Consider the following 20,028-nt stretch of genomic DNA (forward strand, 5'->3'; position numbering starts at 1 on the left):
AACTATGGACAAATTACCACAAATGTACATAGAAGAACGTAATTGAACAATAAGCTTTGGTGACATATACCAAAGATGTGGCTGAACAAAATAATCTTGTCTTTAATAGATCATAAATTACAAATGGATACAATAACCTTCGTTAGTCACTGTCCTCACCTATCCAGCCCCTTCCTTGCTTCCATTCCAGCACTACACAGCTGACACACCACCACCATACCCATTCTTATTATTATTTTTTTATTTCTATTTCTCTCCTTTTCCACTACTTCCCCCTCTCGCCTCCTCCCCACCTCTCCCCTGCCCGCCGCCCAAACCGCAACACTTCATTGCCCGCCATCCCCTCCATACTAGTGCTCCCCCTCTCCATCCAAGCCTCCTCCTTCACCCCACCCAGTTGCCATTACCATCATGCACTGGTGCTGCTGTTCACAGTGTGGTTTCAGTTGCCTGATACTGCAGTCATCTGTGTTTGCATGAGTGTGTGTGTGCGAATGTATGTCTATTGTTGACAAAGGCCACCAGCTGAAAGCTTTAAGTGTGAATGTTTTGTTGTTGTGCCTATCTGTGACTCAGCATCTCTTCTGCTATATGGTGAGCAGCAACTTTCCTTCTTATGATATTGTTAAATTCCATACTGGATTTTCCATCAGCTGGTTGGTCTAGGTATGGAATCCTCCCTCAGTCTAGTCCTTGCTGAAATCTTCATGGACAATTTTGAAATACAGTTTTTGGAAAATAATCTATCTCTTCCAAGGTTGGATTCAGGTTTAGGTATGTTGATGGTGTGTCATGCTTATAAACATGAACTACAAGACAACTTCAAAAATTCCTCAAACAACAAAATTCTAAACACAACAGTACAAAATTCACAATGTAGCTTGGGGGTAACTGCATAAATTATTTAAATCTAACTATACAGATCATTGACCATATTCATACTTTCAACATATATAGGAAACCTATCACCACAGATATAGCAATATCGGCCAATTCTCAACAGCCAGTGACCCGTACATATGCTGCCTTTCATTCTATGATGCATTGCCTATTATCCATCCCCATTAGTTAAGCCAACTTCCAAATGGAATTAAACACCATCAAACAAATAGCATTAAACAATGGCTGTCATCCTACTACAGCAGACCCTATAACTAAAAAAAGCAGGAACAACAAGTGTACTCTTTTTTTTTTCTCCAGCCATTAACCCACGAACTCAAGAATGCAATAAATGGTGTACAATTCCATACTTAGGAAAAGTCTCACTGAATGGAGCCAGAAAGCTTAAATCCAGGAATGTAAAAAAATTATATTATTAGCAAAACACTGATGGACACTTTTTTCTCAATGAGAAATACAGCACTCCAGCTTAAGAAAAGAGTGGAATATATAGAATTACTGGTAACTGTGGCCAATTCTATACAAATCAGGCTGGCAGCACAATATATACCCACTTTCAGGAACATGACAGAAGCAGGAAACTTAGAAAAGGAGACTCTAATTTTGCAGACCACCTGCTTAAAGAAGGTCATAGTTACAAGGTGAGACATGCAGTATTACGTCACATCTACAAAGGAAGGAAGATGAACTGTCTTGAAATTATGGAAACTAATAAACACCTGTCCATCATCGCAGGCCTAGTACAGAATGGCCAGACACAGTTCCTTTACTCACCACTTCCAACTGACAATGGTACTCACATTCCCATCCAGGCCATGTTACTCCATTTCCTTTATTTCAGTTACTACAATTTCTCTCATTGTGTTAAAAAATTATTTTTTAAGATTACAGCTGCATCACACACCTGCTTAATATCACTATTATATCTTATCTGTTTGTGATTTATGATCCATTAAAGACAAGATTATTTTGTTCAGCCACTTCTTTGGAATGTCACCAAAGCTTATTGTTCAATTACGTTCTTCTATGTACATTTGTGGTAATTTGTCTATAGTTCATTAGTTAATGTGTCACAGATTTGCTCAGTTATGTTCTATGTATGACTGTTGTAATTTGTCAACAGTTCATTGGTTAATGTGTAACATATTTTATTTTAGTCAAACGATCTTACATCACATTTGCACTGAGATAACCTTGCTTGTTTTATTCCTATTCTAACATTAATATTTTCATATCTGGAAATGGAAGTATTCTGCACATGCACCAGTTTAAAATCTTTTATCCAACAAAATTTCACTGCATCACATACTTACCTTTGTACCTGACAATGGCATCACAGCACAAAACCAGTTCATGAAACAAATAATAAATACTGTAGAATATTACACCAGTGCTATGTGTGTTTCATTCATAATGTACAAAATATTCTACCAAGAACTGACAGAACAGTCAATCAATGTAATACCACCTTCATTTTCCATGCTTCCATTATGACACACTTTGATACTGTCTGTATCTTCTGAAATTTTTCCTGTCTCCCTCTTGACCACATTCCAAATAGTTTTTATTTTATTATTTGAGCTGTCAACTCCAGATTTTATAAACATGCTCTCGGATTTTTTAAATAAATTTTTCAGGACGCTACAGTATAAGAATAAAGCAATCTCTTTATTTTACAGGATGTTTTGATTCCCTTAGTGAGCCACTGTTTCCTGTAATCACTCAGGTTGGTACTTTTTGAAATTGTCTTAGGAAATACAGCTTCAAAAAGGGTAACAAATTCATTCAGGATTAGGTTAAATTTATCACTGTCATAACTGTATATACTGTCTCCTATTCTAACTACTGAAAATGTCTACTGAAGGTTTCTAGATTCTCACTGTTGATTAGTATAGATGATCCATTGACAAAAACTACTCTTATTAGCAGGGCATACATCATGCATTTTTAACAGCTGCCCCTCATAGTCAGAAAGGCCATTTAAGATATATGTTTCACATGTGTTATCAGTTCTGTTACTGCCTACAAGGAGATCGTCAGTCAGACTTGTATAGTTCTATGTCACTCTTGTGCGAAAGTCAACAACTGCCCTTAGATTAAAAGAGCTTATTACATTCTCAAAATCTGTTCTTTCATTATTACAAATAAGAAAATTTTCATTTAAGTCACCAAGCATGATTACTTTTTTAGGTTTGAGAACAGGTGACTTAAAAGTGATTCTACTTGCTTTATGAATATACTAAGCTTTCCTGAGAGAGCTTTGTAAGTAGTGCCCACATAAATAGGCAGAGTATTAACATGGAGTTCAATGCAACAAGACTCTTGAAGCTTATTGATCAACACAAAAATTTCTTACGTCTATAGCCTTGTAGCAGTGATCTCAGCTGGGATGGGTAGTGGAGGTACAGAAGAAGCATGGAGTGAGAAGGGGGATGGATAGCAGGGTGAGGATCTGGGAATATACTTTAGTACTGCTTGAAGGAGTGTGCAGGAATGATGTGGGGATGGGACAGAGGGCTCTTAGGTGCAGTATTGGAAGGCTGTGCTTGGCAGGAAAATGGGAGAGGAGAGTAATACAGAAAGGGAAAGGACTATGTGGAGGAGTGGGGGGGGGGGGGGGGGGGGTGATATTGGATTGGACACAGGGAAGACAATGGTGACAGGTGGGAACAGTGGCTAGTGATGATTGGCATTAGGGGAAATATGGGAATGAAGAGTATATTGTAAGAAGAGTTTCCACCTACACAGTTCAGAAAAGCAGCTGTTGGTGGGCAGAATCCAGATGGCACAGACTGTGAAGCAATTGTTGACATCAAGCACACCACACTGTGCAGCATGCTGAACAACTGAATGGACCACTTGTCTCTTTTGGTCTCAGTTTGGCGGCAGCTATTGATGCAGACAGACAGATTGTTAGAGGTCAAGCCCACATAAGTGTGCTGCTAAGCTGGTAGACCAATTGACTGCTCGGTAGACCATTTGACTGCTTCACAGGTGGACATGCCTTTGATGAGGTAGGAGATACCTGTGATAGGACTTGAGTAAGTGGTTGTGAGAGGATGTATGAGACAGGACTTGCATCTAGGTCTATTACAGGGATATGAGCAATGGGGCAAAGGATTGGGATCAGGGGCGGAAAAGGTATGGAAAAGAACACTGCACAAGTTGGAGGAGCAGTGGAATATGGAAGGGATAGAAACTCTATCCTTCTTTCTCAGAACCTCTGTCCTCATTATTCACAAGTCCCAGTCCCCACCTGCATCTATTTTCTTATCTGTTCCAATTCTAGCCTCACACACACCTGCTATCTTCCCAGCATGCCCGCATAGTCCTTTCCCCATCTCTGCTTCTCTGCTCTCCCCCTTTCCTGGTCTGGGCTACATCCCAGCACAGTTCCACAGGTACCACTATGGCATCTTTCCCCACCACTACACTACACTACTACCCCTTCCCCTGTCTGCCCATACCAGTTGTTCACCTTCACCATTCACCACAGATGGGATCACTGCTCATTGCATTCAGGCTTCAATACCAGAGATGACAATGGTGCTGTATGTGTGTGTTGTGCTTGTATGACTGTGTGCATATGTGTTTTTCTGTTTCTACATCTGAAAGATGATATCTATTCAAGTTTCGTGCCAGCCGAATAAGAGTGACGTTAGTAGCACCACTATGAGGAATGTAACAGCCATGAGCATTAGTTACCTTTGAGATTGGGAATGATGAGTTGATGTTCACCAAGAATGCCTTTAAGATGACAAAAGACGCCATTATCAACACCTCACTGAGATTGAAAAAGGCTTTGCAATATGGATGTTGCTTCTGCAGTATTGCAGAAAGCCTTGGCAGGAGTGTAGCCACTGTACGTGATTGCTTGCATTGGTGGTTACGAGAATATATGGTCATAAGAAGACAGGGTTCTGGACAGCCACATGGCACTACCAAGAGGGGAGACCATTATGTTCGGCGTATGGCTTTGATGCCCCATACAGCATCTGCAGCGTGTATTTGAGAGGTAATTGGCATCACGGTGACACAACAGACTGTTACAAACTGGTTACTTGAAGGACAGCTCCAAGCCAGATGCCCTGTAATATGGATTCCACTGATCCCAAACCAATGCCACTTGTGACATTAGTGAGCTCACTGGAGGGCAGGGTAGAGGTCTCTTGTGTTTTCTGAAGAAAGCTGGTTCTGTTTTGAAGCCAGTGATGATCGTGTGTTGGGTAAGAGGAGGCCAGTTGAGGGCCTGCAAGCAACCTGTCTGTGTGTGCTAGACACATTGGACATACACATGGAGTTATGGTCTGGAGCACAATTTCATATGAGACCAGGAGCACTCTAGTGGTTATTCCAGACATCCTGACTACAAATTTGTGCGTCAGTATGGTGATTCGACCTGTTGTGCTGACATTCATGAGCAGCAGTCCTACAGGATAATGCTCATCCAATTATTGCTGCTGTAACTCAACATGTACAGAGTGTTGCCATATTTCCTTGGCCTGATCAGTCATAAGATATGTGTCCATTCAAGCACATATGGGACATCATCCAATGACAACTCCAGTGTCACCAGCAGACAGGATTAATCTTCCCTGTATTGACTAACCAAGTGCAACAGGCAAACAACTCCATCCCACAAATTGACACCTTGCACCTGTACAACATAATGTATGCACATTTGCATGCCTGCAGTCAATATTCTGATGGTTACACTGCTTGTTCAAATACCAACATTTCACATTTGTAGTGTCTTATTGTGTTCTTACAATGTCAATCACTTAAATATACCACCTAGACAAATGTATTCTTGAAATTTCATTAAATTACATTAATTATTTGTTGATGTGTCACACATTTAGCTTTTGGCCAAAGCATTCAGAAAAGAAAACACACACACTCATTCATGCAAGCAGCCACACCTCATGCACAACTGCTCTCTCTGGCTGCTCCTGCCACATTGCACAGTGGCATGTGTGCATGGGTTGTGCTTGCTTGCATGAATGAGTGGGTGTGTTTTATTTTATGAAGAAGGCTTTGGCTGAAGGCTAAATGTGTTACAGTCTTTGCATTGTTTAATTGTAACAAATATTTGCCTAACTTGAGTTACTACTATGAAGTAAGTATGTTGCTGCTTCTTTATTGGATCAAGGGGCGGCAGTACATTTCAGTACATTAATTTTGAGAACAAGGAAGACCTTTCACTTACCAGAAAGCGAGAAGTCAATGTAACCAGTTAATGTGTTGTCTGGTGAATACACAAATTTGTATACCATACGTGGGATGAAGTCACTTGTATATGCAATGACAAATGCCTGAAACAAATTTATAACCATTATGAATGCTATACTGAATCAGTGACAAATTAATATTTCTAAAAGCTCAGCAGTGACAGCAGCTTAGATACTCAATTATGAGTTCTATTTATATATGCAACTAAAAGTCTTTAGATATAAAATATATAGTCTTCTTTACTCAGCTGACTAAAATGAAATTCACCAATATTAAAGCACTACTACCGAATATGATTACAAGATGGAATAAAAAACAATTATCTCGGCATAGAATACAGTTAACCAATACATTGACCTATATATGCTGATAACCACTGCGATGTGATAGAAAGAATATGGTCTTCTGACCTGTTGCCAACAGCTGAATTCCTAACTTCTTAGGTATAGCACAATATGTGCAGGTCTGTATGCACAACACAATATGTGCAGTTCTGTATACACAAGACCTGACCACACACTTAGAAATAATACATGAGGGTAAATCAACATGTGAAACAGAAAATTCTAAATTCTTAGTCTTTTGTACTGACAAGAATATGAATTTGAAGTCACACATTAATTGAACTTTGTGATATAGCTAATTAATAAACACTACAATATATGATAATTTGCTTCATAAACACAAAAGTATGGTCATGTCTTAATTTCCAGCTTACACTAATCAATGCATAACAGCACAACAAGTAATAATTAGTGTACAAAAAGAAAGTGACTTCATAAAATTTTATATGATGTTGAAATAAACTGTTCATAATAGAAACAATTTTTAATTTACAAGTCTTTGTTAAAGACATGGGAATAAAAAGAAAAAGTTTCAGCACTAGAGTTGCCAGTGTTGTAGGGAACTAAAATACCTATTTCTTTTTAATGAAAATTGCATACTTCAATTGCAATTGTTAAGAATATTCATTTTACAAAATTTATCACAGGAAAGTGTTTCTGGTGACCATGTTGTCACACATAAACATATTTATACAAATGTGGCAGTTAGTTACAGTTTAGTTCTTAAAGTTGCTAACATGAGTAGTGAAACAATGGAAGATCCAGCTTGGAATAATAATACTATTATAAAAAGGATAGTTACTACTCACCATACAGTGGAGATGCTGAGTCGCAGATAGGCACAAAAAAAAAAGGCTGTCAGCAAGTAAGTATTTTGCCAAAAAGGCCTTCATCAGAAACAGACAAAACACACACACACACACACACACACACACACACACACAAACACACACACACACACACACACACACACACACACACACACACACACATGCAAACACAGGTCACAAACACATTACCACAGTCTCTGGCTGGATCTTCTGCAATCTTACCAAGGCCTTCAGCACTGTAAATCATGACCAGCTTCTTCAAAAATTGACTAGCTATGGTTTTGTCATCATACATGACAAACAAAAACAAAGAGTACTTGTTAATAACAGTGGGGAGAAATGCCTTTCTGGCTGGAAACACATACAATTAGGTGTGCCACAAGGCTCATTGGTAGGGCCACTACTATTTACATGAATGATATGTCATGCAACACTGAGTCAGATACCATCCTTTACGCACAATTGAACAGTGATAATCTGTAGTAAAACTGATGAAGACTTTATCTGCTGTATTCAGCAGACACTTGTTGAAATGGAGGCATGGGTAAAAAATAATAATTTGAAATTAAACTTAGCAACAACAGAAATTCTTCATTTCACCACAAAACAATCAGCATGGTGTATAAGTGACATTAGCTACATGGATAAAAAAATTGGGCACTGCAAGCTGTGTTAATAAATAAAAATATGTTGTGGAGTGATCATGTACACAGCATTCTTAGTCGACTGAGCAGTCTTGTGCATGTCTTGAATTTCTCATCTGGCAGTTAAAAAAATATATATTATGTATACTTTGTTTCAGTAGTTAAATGTAGCACAATTATCTGTGGGTCTGAGAAAACTAATCTCCTCAAACCCTTTAGACTACAAAAAAAGATAATCTGAGCCATGATAAGAGCTAAAAATAATCAACATCACAAACCTCTATTTGAAAAACAATATCTAATGTCCATTCCAAGCTTGTATGTATATGAGATGCTAATTTTCTCAATGACAAACCCACAAATTTTTGAGGACAACTACTTCCTGTATAGTGTGAGATTAGACGTGAGGCAAGTTTTATGCTACCTGCCCACAGACTCAAACTATATGAAAAAACTCCACACTAAAAGGGCATGAAATTTGTAAATAAAATCTGTAAGGGGAATTGTGATCCAGATCTAAAAAGTATTGAAGGAGACCTGGAAAAATATTTTAAAAGCAACTGCTATTATAGTGTAGAAGATTTCTTGAATGATGACCATGTACACTCCTGGAAATTGAAATAAGAACACCATGAATTCATTGTCCCAGGAAGGGGAAAATTTATTGACACATTACTGGGGTCAGATACATCACATGATCACACTGACAGAACCACAGGCACATAGACACAGGCAACAGAGCATGCACAATGTCGACACTAGTACAGTGTATATCCACCTTTCGCAGCAATGCAGGCTGCTATTCTCCCATGGAGACGATCGTAGAGATGCTGGATGTAGTCCTGTGGAACGGCTTGCCATGCCATTTCCACCTGGCGCCTCAGTTGGACCAGCGTTCGTGCTGGACGTGCAGACCGCGTGAGACGACGCTTCATCCAGTCCCAAACATGCTCAATGGGGGACACATCCAGAGATCTTGCTGGCCAGGGTAGTTGACTTACACCTTCTAGAGCACTTTGGGTGGCACGGGATACATGCGGACATGCATTGTCCTGTTGGAACAGCAAGTTCCCTTGCCGGTCTAGGAATGGTAGAACGATGGGTTCGATGACAGTTTGGATGTGCCGTGCACTATTCAGTGTCCCCTCGACGATCACCAGAGGTGTACGGCCAGTGTAGGAGATCGCTCCCCACACCATGATGCCGGGTGTTGGCCCTGTGTGCCTCGGTCGTATGCAGTCCTGATTGTGGCGCTCACCTGCACAGCACCAAACACGCATACGACCATCATTGGCACCAAGGCAGAAGCGACTCTCATCGCTGAAGACGACACGTCTCCATTCGTCCCTCCATTCACGCCTGTCACGACACCACTGGAGGCGGGCTGCACGATGTTGGGGCGTGAGCGGAAACCGGCCTAACGGTGTGCGGGACCGTAGCCCAGCTTCATGGAGACAGTTGCGAATGGTCCTTGCCGATACCCCAGGAGCAACAGTGTCCCTAATTTGCTGGGAAGTGACGGTGCGGTCCCCTACGGCACTGCGTAGGATCCTACGGTCTTGGCGTGCATCCGTGCGTCACTGCGGTCCAGTCCCAGGTCGACGGGCACGTGCACCTTCCGCCGACCACTGGCAACAACATCGATGTACTGTGGAGACCTAACGCCCCACGTGTTGAGCAATTCGGCGGTACGTCCACCCGGCCTCCCGCATGCCCACTATACGCCCTCGCTCAAAGTCCGTCAACTGCGCATACGGTTCACATCCACGCTGTCGCGGTATGCTACCAGTGTTAAAGACTGCGATGGAGCCCCGTATGCCACGGCAAACTGGCTGACACTGACAGCGGCGGTGCACAAATGCTGCGCAGCTAGCGCCATTCAACGGCCAACGCCACGGTTCCTGGTGTGTCCGCTGTGCCGTGTGTGTGCTCATTGCTTGTACAGCCCTCTCGCAGTGTCCGGAGCAAGTATGGTGGGTCTGACACACTGGTGTCAATGTGTTCTTTTTTCCATTTCCAGGAGTGTAATACAGGGTGTGTCAGAAATGATAGTCAATATTCAGGGATATGACAGGAATGACCATTTGAAATAAAAAAGTCAAGTAAACATGGGGTCTAATGCACATACCTTAAGAACTATTAGCAATTCTTGATCTTTGATACTGTGAAACAAATCTCTTCTACTGCAAGCTCTTTGCTTTCCATTTTTTGGGAAGTGGCAGTATGGGTCAAAACAAGAAAAAATGTCCAGTAAACATGTGCTCTAAAATGTGTACCTTGAAAGTTATGAGCATTTGTTAATTAGAAGAGCTATGTTTCAAAGTAGCAAATATGAAAATGTGTTCATAGCTCTCAATGTATGCATTTTAGAATATATGTTTACTGGACTTTTTTGTTTTGGTCCAGACTGCCACTTCTCAAAAATATGGAAAGCAAAGAGCTTACAGTAGAAGAGATTTGTTTCACATTAGCAAAGATCAAGAATTGCTAATAGCTCTTAAGGTGTGTGTTTTAGACCCCATGTTTACTTGACTTTTTTGTTTCAAATGGTCATTCCTGTCATATCCCTGAATATTGACCATCAATTCTGAACACCTTGAATAGCATCTCTCTAAAAGGTAACACCATATATATTATAACAATAAATTTAAAAGAAATGATAGCCATGTCAAGTAATACATATCTATTGTCACCTTAGATTAGTTTATTAGTCTGCATGTTAGTCTTAAAATTGACAAGTCACCTATGTCAGAATATTTGTTCGTATGAGGCATGTTACGTGATAGTAAAAATCTGATTTGATTTGAGGCCAGACTGTGAGCAGCAGTGCATGTGGGAGAAGCAACCAGGTTTTGGGAGTAAGAAGGAGGCTGGGGCAGGGATGGGGTGAGACAGCAGGGTAGGTGCAGGGCAGTAAAGTGCAGTTCGGGGGGAATACAGGGATGAGGTGGGAAGGTGGTAGGGCAGTTTGGTTAAGTCAAGAGTATAGATGGTGGGCATGGGGTGGCAGAGGAAAGGAGAGATGTATAAAGACTGTGTGTCCAGTTGTGGAATGGAGGGCTGGGTAGTGCTAGAAGGGAATAGGGAAGGGGCTAGGTGGGTTGTGACAATTACTAATGAAGGCCAAGGCCAGAAGGTTTATGAGAACACAGAATATATTGCAATTCAGAAAGGCTGGTGTTGGTGGGAAGAATCGAGATGGCACAGGCTGTGAAGCAGTCACTGAAATTAAGAACATCGTGTTGGACAGTGTGCTCAGCAGCTGGAAGGTCCAGCTGTTTCTTGGCCACAGTTTGTTGGTAGCCATTCATGCAAACAGACAGCTTGTTGAATGCCATGCCTATGTAGAATGCAGCACAGTGGTTGCAGCTTAGCTTGTAGATCAAATGACTGGTTTAACAAGTAGCCCTGCCTTTGATGGGAAAGATAATGCTTGTGACCGGACTGGAGTAGTTGATGGTTGAAGGATATATGGGACAGGTCTTGCACCTAAGTCTATTGCAGGGCTATGAGCCATGAGGTAGAGGGTTAGAAGCAGGGATTGTGTGGGGATGAACAAGGATATTGTGTAGGTTCAGTGGGCAGTGGAACACCACTGTGAGAACGAAGGCAAGAGTAGTGGGTAGGGCATTCCTCATTTCAGGGCATGGCAAGAGTAATCAAAACCATGGTGGGGAAAGTTCTCCAGTCCTGGATGGTACTGAGTCATGAGGGGAATGCTCCTCTGTGGATGGAAAGTAGGTCATGGGAGGTGCTGGGTGACTGGAGAGATAAGGAATGGGAGATCTGTTTCTGTACACGCTTGCGGAGAATGGTCTGTGAAGACCTCAGTGAGACCCTTAGTGTGTTTTGAGAGGGACCACTCGTTACTACATATGCAATGTAGGCTGTGTGGAAGGGACTTCTTCATGGGGAATGGGTGGCAGATGTTGAAGTGGAGGTTACTACTGGTTGTTGGTGCGTTTGACATGGGTGGGGATACTGGTGTAGCCATCTTTGAGGTGGAGATCAACATTGAGGAAGGTGGCTTGATAGGTTGAGAAGGACCAGGTGAAGCAAATGAGGGAGAAGGTGTTAAGGGTCTGGAGAAAATGTGGATAGGGTGTCCTCACCCTCAAAATAAATCATGAAGATGACATCAGTGAATCTGAACCACGTAGATTTCTCTAGATGACCCATGAATAGGAGAAGTAGTTGTATGTGAAAGTATATTTGGTCATGATCATTAGGAAGGAGGTTGTAGGTTTGGAAGGCACTTGGTGTTGAGAAAGGCAGTGTTCAGTAGTGATAAGGCCATGGGTATCAGGGATGTTAGTGTAAAGGGAGGTGGCATCAACAGTGATGAGCAGGGCATCGTGTGATAAACAATCAGGAACTGTGGAGAGTTGGAAGAGGAAGTTGTTGGCATATCTATACAGGTGGGAGGTTGTGGGTAACATGCTAAATGTGTTGATCTCTGAGAGCAGAGATTATCTCAGTGGGGGCACAGTAACTAGCCACAATGGGTCACCCTGGGTGGTTGGCTTTAAAGACTTTAGGAAGCACACAGAAGGTAGGAGTGTGTGGAGTGGTAGGGGTGAGGAGAGAGATGGACTCTGGGAAGAAGTTCTGGAATGGGCTTAAGGATTTGAGGAGAGGCTGAAGATCCTGCTGGATTTCTGGAATGGGTCACTGCGGCAGGGTTTGTAGGTGGCTACAGCTGGCAGAGTCCTTCTGCCAAGTAATCCTTGCAGTTCAAAATAATAGTGATTGAGCCTTTGTCAGCAGATAGGATTATAAGGTCAGGATCAGCTTTTAGGTGGTGGATTGCAATTCTTTCTGCAGATGTAAGGTTAGTTTGCATTCGGGGAATGATGGTGAGCCAAGGCTGAGGTTAAGAAATTCTGGAAAGTTAACAGGAGGTGATTTGCGGGCAGTAGTGATGGATCACAGCTGGATGGAGGAGTGAACAGAGTCAGGCAAGGTTCAACATAGGTCTGTGGTTAAGTCTGATTGGTAGGGTTGGTGGGAAGAAGTATTTCAACTGTAGGGACCGGAATAAGGAGAGAAAGTCTTTAACAAGTTCTGCATGATTGAATTTGATAGTGGGGCAAAAGATGAGCCCTTTGGCAAGGACGGATACTTCTGTGGGGCTAAGGCGTTTGGAGGAAAGGTTCACGACTGTGTTTCGGATCTGTTAAGGTTCTGAATTCTGTTTCATTATGGGAAGGAGTTTCTGAGGGTGGGGTAAACATAACAAGTATGCCTACCACTATCCACCAACTCTACAACAACCTCCAAACCTCCCCAACATTCCCTCATCACTGAACCCTGCCTCACAAACCTAAGTGTCCATTAACTCCCCGACACCCCATCCCCCTTCCTTTTTCATAAACTGGAGTAGGATCTAGATCGGAGTGATGTGCACCTTCTTTTCCAATCCATCCCTCTTCTTCTCTGTGGAATGAACATACAAGTTATAAAAGCTATGCATAGTTTTTTCTACGTATATGTGTTTCTAATGGGAATTACTTGAAATTTTGCCTCCTGAATTAAATACTGATTAGCCATTCTCTCCCTGGTGATTTTACTGTTTTCTTTTTGTTAGAAATGCACAAGACAAATCCTGACAAAAAAGCCAATAAGGAAGCCACCCCATTATGTACTTTGCCTGTCATCCAATTACGGGGGTAGTCCTGCATAATGCAGTATGTTGATTGTATAGACAAGTTTTTAATGTTTTCTACACTACACCTGTCCTCCAAAAATAATGTTAACCTATGAAAAGATTCTAGGCTAAAGAAGACAGCAATAACAATAGCATCTATGCTTCAAAAGAACTTGAATAGATTCACAAACCAACTGGATGACCTTAATGTTTAAACACAGGGAGGCACAATTTAAATCATCTAATGCTTACGCATTAAGAGGCTAATATCTTCAGAGTAAGGATGTCTCTCTTGAGGAAAGAGCTGAAGACACTTTGGCTTTGTTTGGTCTGCCATAGGTCATGGATCTTTGAAAGTAATTACTTGTTCCATCTATCTTAAGCCATCTGCTCTTAATGAGATTATTAAACAAATTCCACCCCCTTTTCTCCTTTTCTGAGACTATAGATTTTATCATTGCCACAGCCTTATATTGCCTTCCTCACCTTTCTGCGAGGGCACTACTGAATGGGAAAATACTGGTTAAATATAGCTTTTGTATTCAAATATCACTTGATTTAAATTGAAAGAACAGATTTCAATTGTTTCAGTATGAGAGAAGAAAAGTTGCTACTCACCATATAGTGGAGATGCTGAGTCGTGATAGGCATAGTAAAAAGATTCACACAATCTGCCTCACAGTGACAGTGACTGCCCCACAGCCTGTGCCATATGGATCCTTCCCACCAACACCAGCTTTTCTGAATTGCACAGGTGGGAACTTCCCTGTAATACATCCTACGTTCCCACAACCCTCTTGGCCTCAACCTTCATTAGTCATTGTCCTCACCCATCCAGCCCCCTCCCTGTTCCCATTCCAGCACTACACAGCCATCATTTCACTGCCACACCCAACCTTTTTATTTTATTTTTATTTCCCTCCTTTCTGCTACTTATCCCCTCCCCCCCTCCTGCCCTCCGCCTAAACCGCAACACTTCACTGTCCGCCACTCCCACCATACTATCCCTCCCCCTCCCTGCCCCAGCCTCCTCCTTACCCCCATCCAGTCGCCACTCCCACGAAGCACTTGAGCGGCTTCTCACCGTGTAGTTTCAGCTCTCTGAGACTGCAGACGTGTCTGCAAGTTGTGCTTGCGTGAGTGTGTGTGTGTGTGTGTGTGTCTACTGCTGACAATCGCCTTAATGGCCAGAAGCTATGATAGTGTGAATCTTTTTATTGTGCCTATCGTGACTCAGCATCTCCGCTATATGGTGAGTAGCAGCTTTCCTTCTCTCATATTGTTACACTCCATTGTGGATTTTCCATTGTTAGATTTCAGTTGTTTATTACATACAAACTATAAAATATAGAGACACATTGCACATGTCATTGGATAGAGGAAGATGCAGAATTTTGACGCAAATGCACTGTTTTTAGTAGCCACAAGAGAAATCATTTTGTGTGTTTGACTTTATACAAAGTCAATTCATTGTTCAAGTGCAGCGTTCATTCTGTTGTCAATTCAGGAAGAAGCCCATATGAACAAGCATATTTATGACTGGCATACAAAATTCTTTGAAGTTGGTTGCATATGCAAAGGGAAGAGCACAGGTTGGCCATGCACATCTGAATACAATCTTGAGGGTATCCAAGATCCTTTTTCATGGGGCCCTCAGAAGACCACAGGACAGGCATTCCAGGAACTTAAACTTCCTTAAAAATGGTGTGGTGGTTCAGAAATAATGTCTGCATATGAAGTCTTATAAGATGCAGTTACTGCAGCAATCATGTCGCAGCAATCATAACACATGTATGAATTTTACATTTCAGTTCTCCAGGATACAACAGAGGACACTTTTTCCAAACAACTCGTCTTTTCGGATGAACTGATATTCCATCTATCAGGTAAAGTAAACTTCCAGAATGTAAGAATGTGGGGGTTACAAAATACGGATGTCATTGTAAAATGTGAAAGAGACTCATCAAAACTGAATGTGTTTTGAACTGCCTCTGTTCACAAAATTTATGGAAACTGTGACAGGAATGTCATATCTGGAAATGCTGCAAAATTCGTTGTTTCCTCAACATCTCAAAGATTCCAATGATATCATTTTTATGCATAATGGTTGCCCACCTCACTTTCACCTTTAGGTGCAGCATTATCTTAACAAGTCATAGCACAATGGTGGATTAGAAGAGGTGGATAACAAGATGCATTAATTGCTTTTAGCCTCCCAGATCACCAGACCTCACACCTTGTGATTTTTTTCCTTCTGTTGGGTACATAAAAGACAGAGCCATTGTTCCACCTAAGGCAGCTACTCTTCAAGAGCTGAGAAATCTTTTTGCTGAAGTTGTCAATTCAATAAACAGGGACCTGTTGATTCATGTGTGTAATGAAATAAACTAACATTTTGATGTTTCTCATGAAGCCCATGGCACTCGTATTGAATATATAACATAATGTTTGTGTGAACATAAAACTCTAAACCTTCCTGTATTGAGTTCTGTGTATAATATGTTTCTATCTATCAAGTTTGTACATAATAAATGATAGAAATATGTTCTTTCCTTTTGAATCACTCTGCATAGTTCATCTGCTTGTCGCATCCAATTCAGTCTTCTTATATTCCATTCATGCAGCCAATCTTGGCATGGGCTCATTAATGAGATAGAACAGTGCTTTCTAGAAGCTGCACATATGGATTATATATGAAGTGATCTGAATGTGATAGAGCAAATTAGCTATATTTAAATACAAAGACAGTACAATGATACAAAACTAATCATGATTCCAGAGAATAAGGGTGATGGGCAAATGAGGAATTGAATGCTATAGCAGGAGTTCCTTTCAGTCATTCTAAAAAGGCTGAAGGATTATGAAATCACCCATGAAAACTTCTGATAAAGGCAGATGACTATTAGTCAAAGCTGTCAAAATGATGAAGAGCTATTAATTTCTTCATTAGGTATAGCACAGGTAATTGCATAATATCTTTGTTACAGGATAACAGACAATAACAAAGAACCTACATCAGGGTGTATACATGGACAAGGAAAAATATTCCAAGATTTTTCCTGGGTATCCCACTTAAAAATACACTTCTTCCTGGGTGAAAATTCACGTTTTCTAGGTAAAGTGACAGAATACCTTCTCTCAGAACACTTTGACTAGTTAAGGTTTTATACACTGGCGTAGATCTTTCAGACACTTTCGAAAATGAACAACCCCCCCCCCCCCCCACACACACACAAAACACATTTTGGAAAAATCTTTGATGTGCAGCAACATGTACACTGCATATTTTCATATTATGAAAGTATATATTTGAATTCTACAAAACATGCACATTAGTTTCTGAAGCATTGAGATTGAGATTGGGATGCACTAGTAATCATAGCTGATGTCACGTGATCATGCCAGCTGATGATAGCAGATATTCAGAGTCTAGGACACATGACATAGTCAGCTAACATCACTGTTCAGTGGCACGAACACATAAATAGGCAAAGTTAATCATTTAAATTAACATACATAGTGTAGCTACAAGAAAAGATAAAGTTTCACATATAATATTGGTCTTTTTTGTACATGTTACATATTAATTTACATCACACAAATGTGCCAGTAAAATTTTAAATAATACAATGTCTGGGCTCGAAATTCTTCTAAGTGGTTGGCCCTCACAGTGTTAAGCTTTAAATGAGAATCAAACACTCTATGATTTGAGAAATTTGAAGCACATTTGTACATGCAACATAATCCATCTTTCATAAAATGAAATTTACTTTGAAAGTAACACTTTTCAATCACCATTTCCAATATTTTCCAGCGAACTGTTAGAATTCATTTTTGCGTTTGTCAGAGAGCACCAGAAAATAACATTACTGCACATTCACAACTACGATGATGTAGAAAGCCCACATGTTCATACCTTTTGTTGTTGTTGTGGTCTTCAGTCCTGAAACTGGTTTGATCCAGCTCTCCATGCTACTCTATCCTGAGCAAGCTTCTTCATCTGCCAGTACTTACTGCAACCTACATCCTACTGAATCTGCTTGTGTAGTCATCTCTTGGTCTCCCTCTACGATTTTTACCCTCCACGCTGCCCTCCAATACTGAATTGGTGATCCCTTGATGCCTCAGAACATGTCCTACCAACCGATCCCTTCTTCTGGTCCAGTTGTGCCACAAACTTCTCTTCTCCCCAATCCGATTCAATACTTCCTCATTAGTTATGTGTTCTACCCATCTAATCTTCAGCATTCTTCTGTAGCACCACATTTCGAAAGCTTCTATTCTCTTCTTGTCCAAACTATTTATGGTCCATGATTCACTTCCATACATGGCTACACTCCATACAAATACTTTCAGAAACGACTTCCTGACACTTAAATCTATACTCGATGTTAACAAATTTCTCTTCTTCAGAAACGCTTTCCTTGCCATTGCCAGTCTACATTTTATATCCTCTCTACTTCGACCATCATCAGTTATTTTGCTCCTCAAATAGCAAAACTCCTTTACTACTTTAAGTGTCTCACTTCCTAATCTAATTCCCTCAGCATCACCTGACTTATTTGACTACATTCCATTATCCTCGTTTTGCTTTTGTTGATGTTCATCTTATATACTCCTCTCAAGACACTGTCCATTCCATTCAACTGCTCTTCCAAGTCCTTTGCTGTCTCTGACAGAATTACGATGTCATCGGCGAACCTCAAAGTTTTTATTTCTTCTCCATGGACTTTAATACCTACCCCGAATTTTTCTTTTCTTTCCTTCACTGCTTGCTCAATATACAGATTGAATAACATTGGGGATAGACAACATCCCTGTCTCACTCCCTTCCCAACCACTGCTTCCCTTTCATGTCCCTCGACTCTTATAACTGTCATCTGGTTTCTGTACAAATTGTACATAGCCTTGCGCTCCCTGTATTTTACCCCTGCCACCTTTAGAATTTGAAATAGTGTAACCCAGTCAACATTGTCAAAAGCTTTCTCTAAGTCTACAAATGCTAGAAACGTAGGTTTGCCCTTCCTTAATCTAGCTTCTAAGATAAGTCGTAGGGTCAGTATTGCCTCACGTGTTCCAACATTTCTACAGAATCCAAACTGATCTTCCCCGAGGTCGGCTTCTACTAGTTTTTCCATTCGTCTGTAAATAACTCGCGTTAGTATTTTGCAGCTGTGACTTATTAAACTGATAGTTTGGTAATTTTCACATCTGTCAACACCTGCTTTCTTTGGGATTGGAATTATTATATTCTTCTTGAAGTCTGAGGGTATTTCGCCTGTCTCATACATCTTGCTCACCAGATGGTAGAGTTTTGTCAGGACTGGTTCTCCCAAGGCCGTCAGTAGTTCCAATGGAATGTTGTCTACTCCAGGGGCCTTGTTTCGACTCAGGTCTTTCAGTGCTCTGTCAAACTCTTCACGCAGTATCGTATCTCCCATTTCATCTTCATCTACATCCTCTTCTATTTCCATAAAATTGTCCTCAAGTACATCGCCCTTGTATAGACCCTCTATATACTCCTTCCACCTTTCTGCTTTTTCTTCTTTGGTTAGAACTGGGTTTCCATCTGAGCTCTTAATATTCATACAAGTGGTCCTCTTTTCTCCAAAGGTCTCTTTAATTTTCCTGTAGGCAGTATCTATCTTACCCCTAGTGAGATAAGCCTCTACATCCTTACATTTGTCCTCTAGCCATCCCTGCTTAGCCATTTTGCACTTCCTGTCGATGTCATTTTTGAGATGTTTGTATTCCTTTTTGCCTGCTTCATTTACTGCATTTTTATATTTTCTCCTTTCATCAATTAAATTAAATATTTCTTCTGTTACCGAAGGATTTCTACTAGCCCTCGTCTTTTTACCTACTTGATCCTCTGCTGCCTTCACTACTTCATCCCTCAAAGCTACCCATTCTTCTTCTATAGTATTTCTTTCCCCCATTCCTGTCAATTGCTCCCTTATGCTCTCCTCGAAACTCCATACAACCTCTGGTTCTTTTAGTTTATCCAGGTCCCATCTCCTTAAATTTCCACCTTTTTGCAGTTTCTTCAGTTGTAATCTACAGGTCATAGCCAATAGATTGTGGTCAGAGTCCACACCTGCCCCTGGAAATGTCCTACAATTTAAAATCTGATTCCTAAATATCTGTCTTACCATTATATAATCTATCTGATACTTTTAGTATCTCCAGGATTCTTCCATGTATACAACCTTCTTTTATGATTCTTGTACGAAGTGTTAGCTATGATTAAGTTGTGCTCTGTGCAAAATTCTACCAGGCGGCTTCCCCTTTCATTTCTTTGCCCCAGTCCATATTCACCTACTATGTTTCCTTCTCTCCCTTTTCCTACTACCGAATTCCAGTCACCCATGACTATTAAATTTTCATCACCCTTCACTATCTGAATAATTTCTTTTATTTGATCATACATT

General features: G+C 40.9%; 1 protein-coding gene across 1 annotated transcript in view; it reads right to left on the minus strand.

Annotated features, from left to right (window-relative positions):
* Positions 1–20,028, minus strand: part of LOC126335783 (anoctamin-4-like) — a 274,203-nt gene that overhangs the window by 10,985 nt on the left and 243,190 nt on the right. The window contains exon 18 of the mRNA XM_049999245.1: positions 6,110–6,215. Within this exon, the coding sequence (XP_049855202.1) occupies positions 6,110–6,215 (106 nt within the window). The remainder of the gene's footprint in view (positions 1–6,109; positions 6,216–20,028) is intronic.

The sequence above is a fragment of the Schistocerca gregaria genome, chromosome 2 (genome assembly GCF_023897955.1).
Source record: "Schistocerca gregaria isolate iqSchGreg1 chromosome 2, iqSchGreg1.2, whole genome shotgun sequence".
Lineage (NCBI taxonomy): Eukaryota > Metazoa > Arthropoda > Insecta > Orthoptera > Acrididae > Schistocerca > Schistocerca gregaria.